Source organism: Lampetra planeri, chromosome 10, assembly GCF_965212315.1.
Source record: "Lampetra planeri chromosome 10, kcLamPlan1.2.h2, whole genome shotgun sequence".
NCBI classification, from domain to species: domain Eukaryota; kingdom Metazoa; phylum Chordata; class Hyperoartia; order Petromyzontiformes; family Petromyzontidae; genus Lampetra; species Lampetra planeri.
This window is the reverse complement of record NC_136116.1, coordinates 6,328,887-6,340,347: the sequence shown is the minus strand read 5'-3', so window position 1 is coordinate 6,340,347 and position 11,461 is coordinate 6,328,887. Positions and strand designations below refer to the sequence as shown.

The following is an 11,461-nucleotide window of genomic DNA, read 5'->3' as shown; positions in this document are numbered from 1 at the left end:
ACGTGAACACTGTCCACTCGGTCACGTTATAAAGCCCTAACCTAGCTTCCGAGATCCGACGAGATGAGGTGCACCGAGGTCGATTTGGTCAAAGGCACCCTTGGGAATAAAAAAGAACGCACCGTTGATGGGAGGCAGCCGTGTGATGGCCGCGCCCTCGGGCCCCATCCGGCCGCGTGCGTCCGTCCCGCCGACGTGCCGCAGCCTTCCCAGCTTCAGCTGCTCCAGCCTCTGCGTGGCACACGTGGTGGCGGCCGAGCGGCGCGCAGGCAGCCCCACGGACACTCCGAACCCGGCCATGCCATCCGTCTCGCCCGGCGCCGCCCCCTCGTCCCCGCCGCGCTCGTCCGCGTCGTCTCCCGGCAGGTCGCCCTCCTCGCCCATCTCCGTCCCGTCGCCCTCCGTGGCCTCGTGCTGGCTGAACGGCGAGAGCTCGCTGCTGCACGACGACTGGCTGCCCGGCGACGTCTGGGGAGGAGGGTTGGCGGACGGCGTAAGTGGATTGCGAGATCCGTCACGCGCGGGAAGATGGAATGAGCGCGCGGGGCATCGCGCTTTCCCACGTGACGCGTGAAACAAACGACACCACATTTTGCTTGTCATGCATAAACACGTAAAAGTGAAATGAGCTTACGACATTAACGGGCTACTAGATGCGTGAATGAGCCGCAAAGTGCTCCCGCCGCCTACACCCTTGGACATCTGTGGAAACGAGCTTCATAGCTCATCGGATTTCTCCAGGATAAATAAAGATGTTGACTGGCTGAGCACCTCACACTGAAATGCAGCCAATTTAGGAGCTGCAGCAAACACACGGCCGAGCGAGCGAGCGACTGAGCGAGTGGCCGACCGACCAAGCGACCGAGCGAGCGACCGAGCGAGCGACCGAGCGAGCGGCTGAGCGAGCGGCGGAAAGAGCGGCTGAGCGAGCGGCCAAGCAACCAAGTGAACGACTGAGTGAGCGAGCGACTGAGCGAGTAGCCGACCGACCAAGCGAGCGGCCAAGCGACCGAGCGACCAACTGAGCGAGCGGCTGAGCGAGCGGCCAAGCGACCGAGTGAGCGGCTGAGCGAGCGACTGAGCAAGAGACCGAGCGAGCGGCGGAAAGAGCGGCCGAGCGAGCGAGCGGCCAAGCGACCAAGCGAACGACTGAGCGAGCGAGCGAGGGGAAGTGCGGTGTTGTTTTCAGCGCCAAGGTCTCCGGGGCTCGCAAGTCAAAATGTGCATTCGTTTAAGCAGGGCGCCGTGCCAGCAGCCACTCATCTACTAATTTTGACACATTCTGTGGTGGCCTCTGACAAACTGAGAGATTCTGGCACAGAGTCAACGCTACGATTTCTTAAGCCAAATCACAAATCATACTGAGGCAAAGGGGGGCAATGAAAACACATTAATATACACTATTGAGAAAATGTACTGTCATTTTTATGGTTTTAAACCGACTCGCATCAAATGAAGGCAACGGACGATGGAAACAATATTTACAGTAAGCGCTCTCTCATTCCTTATTTGGTCAGTGTTAAATAAACAAATGGTCAGTTATGAAATAGGACTGGTGACTAGCAGCCCTGTGTACGAGCTTTATAACTGTTGCTCTATACACTGCGATGCCGTGGACTGTGTGTACATGCAGAGCCCTATGGTCAGCATGAACATTCACATTTCTTTAACACAGGTGCTGGCTGAGACCACGCGTAGGTGATGGGACAGCGAGAGAGCACAACATCCTTGACTCGCTTTATACCCGACCCTGTAGAGTGATCTTTTTTTTTATTAAAGTGGGGGCATACGAAAAACTAAGCCACTCCGCTCCCCGTGCGGTCAATGCTAAGCAAACTTTAAACAAATCTAAATACAGATTGAGGAACGTTAAGATCTGTTTTGTTTTTGTCTATCGTGCATTCTGCTCTGACTCTCACCACCCCCTGCCTATGCGTGGATACCACAAATTTCGGTCTTGACTATAATAATCTAAAAGGGAGGGCTTAGCCTTCAGCACCCTCCAGCCCTCCTGCTCACCACAGACTTCTCCGTCTTCACCGATCGGATCTGCCCATCCTCCGCATCCCGTCCCCTCTGCTCCCCGTGTGCTGATCCCGGGCTGTTGATGCCAAGTTTCCCCGCGGTGGCACCGCCGCCACCCCCTCTGCCACCGCCGGTCGCACCGGCGCCGTCCCTGGTGCCGCCGCCGCCTCCGCCGGCCCCGGGGGGCGCGCGGGGGGTCGGGGCATCGCCGGCGCCGCGCTGCTTCTTGGTGACGTGAGCGTCGGGCCCGTGCACCGTCTTGACGTGCTTGCGCAGGGAGCTGGGGTCCGTGTAGCGCTTGGTGCAGCCCGAGATCTTGCACACGTACGGTTTCTGCGGGGCGGACGCGGGTGGGGGGGGGAGGGGGATGGCGTGCGGCCGTTGTTAGTGGAGGCGCCCCTCGCTCGCTCAACCGCTCTGTGTTGCCTGCTGGCCCGCATGGCACAAGCCATGGTGGAGACTATTTTAAATCAGTCCACTGCGGGATAAGGGCCTCCTCACACTGTTATTTCGCCATGCCTCACCACGCTTGTCAGTGCTGGTTGGGGAAGATGGGGAGCATCATGGGTGGTGTTTGGGGGGGGGCACGGGGAGGTAACAACCCCCCCCCCCCCCCAACTGGAAACCTTTATTAATATATTTTCAGTAGTTTAGAATTAAGATTAAAAATACATTTATTATATGCACCTACGATTCCTAATGTGAGGGACAAAGCGAACTCCTGCAAATGGACAAAAGCCGCGGCACTCAAAAGCCTTTCTTTGCCGGTCCTGCATCAGAGGTGGAAATTCCATATTTTCATGACAGGAACCGGTTTGTCCAGGAGTTGAGCTGCTCGTTAAAAGGACTCGCAAAAACGCGAAACTGTATCCACGGTTACCATTTTATGATGTAGGCTGAGAAATTACCACGTTGTAATCTGTTGTAAATAACGTACATGACGGTAATTACATTTTTTTGTATTATCGTAAAACACCGCATGGAACATTGTGGTTGCTCACAGCGTTTTTAAAAGTGTCTAGAGAATTCGAACAATCTATGTTGGCCACAATTAATTAATTTCTTTATTCATGACCACCCAGGGGGGGAGGCCCCTCTGCTTGTGATGCAATATCTAATGTAATTTTAACAATACGTAATAAGGCACACAGCCATTAGAGTTGGAATTATTCACCAACTCCCCAGCATCGTTAATGTTCATGACTTGAACTGGCAATCGATAAGTTTTTCTTACACCGTGGTGAATTTAGCAGCCGCTAGTGTCTAGCGGAGCTTGACGTGGACCTCACTGCGTGCAAACATTCACCGATTTCTAACGCGTGCAATTCGCAATTCAATTGCATGCATGATGAATCAAAAAATTCAAAAAACTATTATAATAATTGAACCAATGCATCATTACACCTCTAATAACCACGACCGCATATTGCTGATTATGGACAACAAATAACGCTAAGCATTATAGAAACCATGACTTAAAATTTAAAGGGAAATTATCAACGGCACCATGTGTCTCTTTGACAGTGGAAGATATTGCCGTGTCGTCAATCTTTGTCCGGATCAACATCACAGCGAACGCTTCGCTTCATCTGGACATATCACGTGAGCATAACGGATTTAGTGCGGGTTTAACGACACATTTATATATTACCTGATCTAACCCAAGAAACCTGTATTATGGATGACATTGGTCGCGAAAGCCTCCGTGTTAAACTTAGTGCCGGCCACGGAGACACCAGCCAGGTCTTAATATCTCACCGCATATTTCCAAAGGCAGACCTGCAGTAGGTGGGTGGCACGTGCCCAGCGACCAGAGCCACATAGCGACAAGTATAGTTCGTGTTGTGCAGAAATATTATCCGGGTCGCTGACCCAGACCAGACCCAGCTGAAATTAAGCCATGACGCTGGCACGCCGGGGTTCTAACAACGTGAAAAGGTTTCCGACGGTTTTGAAGAGGCGTTGGCGTCGGTGTGCGGAGTCACCTCGTTGGAGTGCGTGCGGTTCTGGTGCTTGGCGCGATCTGACGCGTTGGAGAAGGCCTTGTTGCAGCCCTCGTGCTCGCACACGTACGGCTTCTCGCCCGTGTGTGAGCGCAGGTGTGTCTTGAGGTTCTCCAGGCGAGAGTAGGCTTTGGCACAGCCCTCAAACTGCCAATGACGACGACAACAAAAAAATTAACCCGTAAAAACAAAGTTTTTCACTATAAATCCTTTATATGCGTAGCGGCTAGAGTCCTCTCGTCCTCTGGCTTGAGATGGCTGCCACCTATGGGTCAGATGATTGCCTGCCACCATTAAGCAATTGGTAATTAAATATAAAAAAAAATTCCTAAAAGTGTACAATTTTCACGAAAATACATTGTCACGCACAACGAGTCTGTGTGCAAAATGTCAGCTCGATTGGGTCACGGGAAGTGGGTTAAAAAACGACCGATATATTTGCACGGTCGTAAGCGCGCAAGCAAGCAAGCAAGTGAACTTAATATAAAGGATTTAAAAATAAACAGTCACGAATGCCGTCTCATCATTTCGGTAATGCGTGTTCATTTTATTCTTCTTGCCGTGTCAGCATAATGAAAGGAAATCGTTTCTTGGTGCGATTTTCTGAACGCTACACAAGCATAGGTGCAAGACACACACATTTCTGGCCATCAAGGTTCCTACTCGGCATGTTCATAGATTGAGATTGATTCTTATGCTCACGTTACACGCATTGAAATGCGAATGTGAGAACAGATTGTTTAGGCTATATACATATTCTAAAATGATCATGTGCTACCATGGCTTTTGGATGATAGTACTAACAAGTGAAAAGTAAGAACTTATCAGACAAACAATACAAATTACATGGTAGAAATTAGATTTTAAAAAGACTGCTGTATATTCTTGAATCGAATTGCCTGCGTGGATCATGACAATTCATCGAATAACTATTGACCGCGTACTGAACCACATTCAACATAGGCAATTAGCAATCGTTTGCACAGCAACTGAAGCCATTTCTTGGCAATTTCACGTGGACACGGACTTATGCACTGCAAGTCATCCAGCCATATTCAAGACACCATAAGCGGTAGACTGCCGATATTTAAACACTCTTTTACCGCTTACCTACTTTCTGTATTCGTTTTCAAATATAGCCACAATTTTTGTTACTGTGAAAATGGATATGCTGTAAAAGGGTTCAACAATTGACAGCCTACCACTTACAACAAGCGTGGCACCCCTAGTTCACGCGTGCAGGCCTAGTTCAAGTGTTGCACGCCTAAACTAGGCGTGCATGCCAAGTGAGCAGCGCCGTCATCTCACCGTGCACTTGTGTGGCTTCTCTCCCGTGTGCCGCCGCATGTGCACCACCAGCATGTACTGCGCCTTGAACGGCTTTTTTTCCCGGCTGCAGTCGCGCCAGCGGCACACAAACTCCTTGCGCTCCCCGTGGATGTGCTCGTTGTTGATGTGCTGCAAGAGGGGACAGGGTGGACGATGGGGTGTCAGCGTTTGCGCATTCTGAGCAGTCAATCTGACCGGTTTTCAACAGGGTAAGTGCCTAACAGCAACACAACTTGATACTAAAGTTGCATTCAGATTGGACCACCTTAACGAGATTTCCCATGCAAGAGATGGGTGTTTGGGAGGTGTAAGGAAAATGGAGTATGCAGAAAAAGCCACCACGAATATGGAAGGGATCTCTCATAGCTGTGCACAGATAGATTCAAGAATTTATGTAAAGCCATCCTTTGGCCACCCAGGCAGTCTCCCATACAAGCACGAAACAGGCTTCAATTTGTTTCGTTTTCGAGATTAGATGCATTCAAGGTGACTTGTTTGTAGTTAAAAATCCGATTGATTGACCAACAGCTTCTGGCACATTTGTGACAACAAACGTCACTGACGGATTAGCATTCAGTGCTGAGAGTTATTCTGCGTGAAGGTCACCGTGGAGAAAGTGAATGCTCAGAACCTTATGACTGATGGCTGTGTGCACCCACACATTCACGCACAGAAAACCAATCTGACTTTCTAGTTTGATCGCCTGCCACAAGAAAGCAGATGGAGAACATTAAAACATTGAGCCAGCAGCAGCAGAATGCATAGCTTCAACCCGACATGAAAAAAAGGAACGATGCTCACATGACGAGGCTGCTAATGAAGAACATTTGGTAATTTTCATAAGGTGATTGCACAGTGAATTGGAAGGGACCACATATAAGTTACTTGATTAGTATATTAAATTATTTCCATTTGTTCATCTCGATCCACAGCATAGGTGCACAATCTCTGTCCCAGTGTGTTGCCGCAGACCATGTCAAGCTGTGCCCAGGTGTTCCGTATTACCCTGAACGTGAACAAAAATGTTACTAGAGGAAGTAACCGGTTTTCAAAGAGCGCCAATGGAAACCAGAAGTTCCAACGGAGCGTTTTCCTCATTGAACACCGGGGCTCTGGAACCATCGTTCACGCTTTTCGAGATTCAAAATTGGCGCAGCCTTCAGTGCGGCCCTAAAGAACATTAGGTAACATAATCTGAGACTAAACCTGCGTTGCCTGTAACATTACCCACAAGCCACTCACTGTCAGCGCACTGCCCTTTACATAACAAAACTGCCGACAGCTGACCGGCACGCGGTAATTACAGTGGGATGAATGGGAGAGCGGATTGGTGGGGGGCAGGGGAGGTGGGGGGTGCTGCTCGCTCCCAAACAATTTCACATTTGCGCACGTAACTCGACTCCGCTGGCTTGGGCGCAGCAAGTGACCCAAAAAACAAATTAGCCTGTGGGCTGTGCGATCTCTCACTGAGACTCGGTGAGCGGGTACCGGGGGCCATGCTCGCCACCGCTCAATTGGCAGGGCTCGCTCGGTAATTATGAAATCACCACCGCTTGCATGGGTCCTTCTTACCGAGAAGCTCTGGGGCACGGCGCTGACGAGAGACTTGGAGGGTGTGAATTAATCATTTAAAAGAGTGCCCAAAGTTTAGATTGCCAATCTGACAAAGGTGGGACAATTGAACCGACTGATACGGAGTGGCAGATCATACTCCGACCGGGCTCGTAATGTGAAACCCCTCGTCAAGGATGCGTGGGAGCTGGGTTGTGTAGAAGCAGGTCCGATCTATTTTGAGGTCTTGTCAGTGTGGATTTTCCAAATCTAAACGTGGCACACTTGGCCTGGATGCAGACGGTGTCTCTGGGCTGAGGTACAGCCGAATATAGATTTGGCAAATCTGCAGTGACAGAAGCGTCTGAAAATAGAATTTCCCCTACTTTTAACCCCCTCTCCGTGGGAGATGCGTGTTGTGCAGGGGTTGAGCAGCCAGGGGTTGAGCAGCCAGGGGGTGGCAGGGGTCGGCTCATGTGTTGCGTTATTACAGCCAATGATGCTTTACACGCCAGGGAGGCTGACAGAGGTCAGTGGTCTCGCCCTCGCTGCCCCGGCCTCGTTTCCTTGTGTTAATCTGCCTAGTTTCAGTGAGACCATGAAACGCACACTTGTGCATGTATGCGGACAGTCTCGACTCACTGTGTCCAGTGTTGCCAACTCAGCAATGTTTTCGCTAGATCTAGCAACTTTTTGCATCTCCCTCTTGAGAATTTTTGCCAAAGTGACTACAGCGATAAATCTAGCGCCTCTCTGCAACATCATGCAGATTTTTGAGCGATTCCATAGAGCGTATTTTGGGTCCTGCGCCAGCTTACGATATGTAATACTTGCTGCATTGTCTGATGACATTTCTGACGAATTTTAGAAGGTCTGCCGAGCGATCATTTGAGGGTTTGTTTGGCGACCCTCACAGCTTTATGGAATTGGCAACACTTGCATTTGATGCCTGCCCGGGTGACAAATCGTCACCGACGCGAACGCCTAAAATGCCAGGGGGCTTCGGGGGGAGCGCGAGGGCTCGCCCTGTAACGTAGTGTCTGCAGGCGTGGAGGCCCGTGGGCAGGAGCTAGCGTTGAATATTTCCAATGAAAACAAATGAGCGTGACACAACAGCGCGGCGGCTTTTGTTTCTACTTCGCTCCGAAGTTGCCGTTTGTTTTCATTCCGCCGAGGATCGTGTCCAGCAGATGGCACTGTGTGTACACGGCGCAGAAACCTGAGAAAACAGCCTCCCACGTGCTTTTCGCTGAGAGTTGGGGAACTGGCAATGGGAGGGAAGGCAAGTGGCGTAGCGTGGTTGGCATGGGCCCTGGCGCAAGGAATGAAATGGGGCTGCCTGGGCAATCCCATCCCCCCACCCCACCACCACCATCAATACCCATCTTCATAGCCAGGTGCTGTGACCCCTCCGACCTGTTGGCCCTGGTGCGATTACACCGCCTTCAGACTGGATGGTTACGCAAGTGAGTGAAGGATGCCGTTTGCCTGTGTGTTGTGCTTCAAAGTGCTCGACTCAAAACGCTCGTGACAGTTTTTTTCTTCTTCTTCTTCTATAAACGACAGTGTACAAATAAATTCACAAGAATGATAATCACCATCATCACAACAAGAAAGCTCAAGTCTTCTTGGAATCCATTTGAAATCCCGAAATCCTGCCTTAAACTCTCTCCAAGGAAAATGTACCCAATGTGTATACTTTTTTCCTCACAATGTCCCTGGTGTATCAGAGTGCCCATGTAGTCCTATAAATATTCAGAACACTAATAGTGGCGGTCCCACGAGACCTCGTGTACAGAAATGTGCACCGGCGCAATCAGCGAGGTTTCCATGTTTAGCGCGGAAACGAGAGGAAAAACTGACACAGTTAATTTACGAAACTATTCCCATACTCCCCACCGCACTAAAAGGTCTTGCGGTGAGAAATCGTAAGGGTGCAGGGCACAGTGCGGGACGAGGGCATGTGCCTTTCAAGACATTGCATTCCTCGCACAAACAGTAAACAGCGTATCAGATTTAAACAGTAACTGCTCCGAGAAAGAGCCAATGCCCAAAATGTTATCCGCCGTATTTATTTTTTTCTTTCCTATGCGTCTACATGTACTGCTCGTTTTGTGATCCACTGCTAGATGTTGGGCTCCCCCCGTCATGCTGTCGGTTGAGTGGAGGAGCATTGATGCAGAAGCATATAAACGAACAGTACAACAAATGCATTTTATGCACTGCCCTCTGTTGGTGTTAGCACTGCTAACACCATCCGTCAAGTTTTATGGGTCAAGTTCGACGCGGCTCGTATTATCATGTCCATTTTTTTTATCTGAAAATTGTCCCCCCCCCCCACCATTCTATCCTCCGCATATAAACTCTCATGCTTCTGCTCGCGGTCCCCACCTGGATGGGCCAGTGAGCCCAATTTTCCCCCCTTCCTTAACCCAGGAGCACTGAGCCCTGGGCTTTTGTCTGTGGAGTTTGTGTGCCCCTTCTCTGCGTGGTCACGGTTTTTTTGCTCTGTACCGGGCTCCTGTCGAGTTACATAAAAAAATTACTAAAGAATTAGGTAGCCAAATGGCTCGGGGGTCAGAGCACAGAGCCGGCACCACTAAGTTTGAATCGAACCATAAACCGTGCTCTCAAGTACAGCAAGTCGTTTGGGTGTCGGCCCGGTCGCACTAAGGCTCCTGAAGTGGCCCGCTGAGCTGCAGCCCGCTGACAGATATGGCTCTTTGAGCCATAGACAGAGTGAGATGAGATAGCAACAGACTAGACTTGCAAGAGCTGTTGATACGAGGTTCAGGATACACGTTAGCGGTCATGTACAAAGGCTATAACGTCAAGACGCCATGTACATGCGCGAAATAAGACGGCACGTGGTTCTGCCAGCACGCGCCAAATATGTTGTGTGGCGCATTAGAACAACGCAGATGGAGAGCCCTCCCGCAGCAAATCGCGGTCTCGCCAGTCTCGGCGGTCTCGGCGGTCTGTGGCGCGCGGTGCCGGGGCCTCACGTGCACGAGCTGCTCCTGCGTCTCGTACTCGCGCACGCACTCCTCCCAACGGCAGTTCGTCTCGTACAGTGCCTCGGGCTCCTGCTTCAGCTCGTCGCGATCGCAGTCGTCCTCCAGCTGTCCACTCTGCTCCAACTCCTGCTGCATCCTCTGCTGGTGCTGCAGACGAAGATAACGTACGGGCAGGCAGGGTTTAGCGATCATATGACCACACTGGCCAGGGACAGCAGGTAATTGGAAATGTGCGCCGAGGTGCGGCGAGATGCCGTAAATATGGTGTTCACGTGCGCTGCTGCCCATGTCCGAATCTGAATGTCCATGTGCGATGGATAGAGCGGTGGTAAGCACACCGTGCTATGAACCCGGCTACTCGAGTTAGATTCGTGACCGCCGCGAAATAAAAAAACAAATACACAAATTTGTGGTGTACACAGCTTTCGCGAGATTCAGTCTGGGTCTCCCCTAGGTCAGCTCGCACTGAAATGAATACCAGGTGCGGTGTGTAAACACGAGTCACTCTGCATCTGGGAATCTAATAACCACCGGGAAGCGTACGCAAGTTGGACACCCCCAGCTGCCGCGCTGTGGACGTGGCCTGACCTGTGCAGCGCGTGCGCAGGCCAGTGCCCCCGCCTCGCTCTTGGCCTTGGAGCGCTTGGTGAACGCCTGCGGGTCGCCCGTGCTGCTCACCGCCATCTCGCCGCTCGGCTTGCTCTGCATGACACCAATATCAGGGCGAGAGGCGAGCGCCGGTCTTCAACGAGGCTCAGTGCGGACGATGTCATCATCGTCACGCCGAGAGCAATTGCAAGCGCCGCCACGTCGTATGCAAGCAGGAGCCGCAGCGAATAAATGTGGTATGAAGCTATAACTCAAATCCTTTATTAATGATACTCCCTGTAAGGTTTTGGCATACCGATGGGGTGACTTTGTGTAAAACCTTCATATTACTCTGGGACAGTAAAATGTGGTGTGGCTGCATGCATGATATGGAAGCACCAACTACGGCATTTTGAGCATTGTGTGTCTCGAGCTTCTCTATGATTGACCTCGTCCATCAGTGTCTCTCTGCTGGGACTTTGTGGTCATGTGTCTCTCTTCTCTGTGGTTGACCCTGCTTTTCTCTGTTGTGAGCACTTGGTGAGTGGAGAAGGTCAAGGTCACAGTCATGGGCCTCCTGGCAGCAGCGACTGACAACTGCTGTCAAGGGCTAGGGGGAAAGCAAGGGAAACTCACATGGTGGAATGTGCCAGGAAGGTCCCTGTGGGTTGACATATGACGGTGGATGTTACTACGTAATGTCTGGGCATACGTTCCCACCAGTGGCCATTCATCATTAGCGGCGGGTAGGGCCACGATTGAAACAAATATAAAAAATTACAATATTTATATTTTATAATATTGATAAGATTTACCTGCTCATTATAAAGATTACAACTGCTTACATCCCCCTCTGTCTGCCGCATTCTCCCATCCCCCCCACCCTCCCCTCCCCACCATTTCCCCACCCCCTCGGGTCTTGAGACATCCGTTCGCCACCAATATATT

At 50.9% G+C, this 11,461-nt stretch overlaps 1 protein-coding gene across 2 annotated transcripts in view; it reads right to left on the bottom strand.

Moving 5' to 3' along the window:
- The window catches only part of GLI2 (GLI family zinc finger 2), a 51,852-nt gene that overhangs the window by 7,107 nt on the left and 33,284 nt on the right, over positions 1–11,461 (bottom strand). For both annotated transcript variants that reach the window (XM_078598088.1, XM_078598090.1), the window contains 6 exons: positions 10,514–10,627; positions 9,914–10,072; positions 5,337–5,486; positions 4,011–4,175; positions 2,020–2,358; positions 123–468 (listed from right to left, as the gene is read on the bottom strand). In XM_078598088.1, coding sequence (XP_078454214.1) covers positions 123–468; positions 2,020–2,358; positions 4,011–4,175; positions 5,337–5,486; positions 9,914–10,072; positions 10,514–10,627 — 1,273 coding nt within the window. The remainder of the gene's footprint in view (positions 1–122; positions 469–2,019; positions 2,359–4,010; positions 4,176–5,336; positions 5,487–9,913; positions 10,073–10,513; positions 10,628–11,461) is intronic.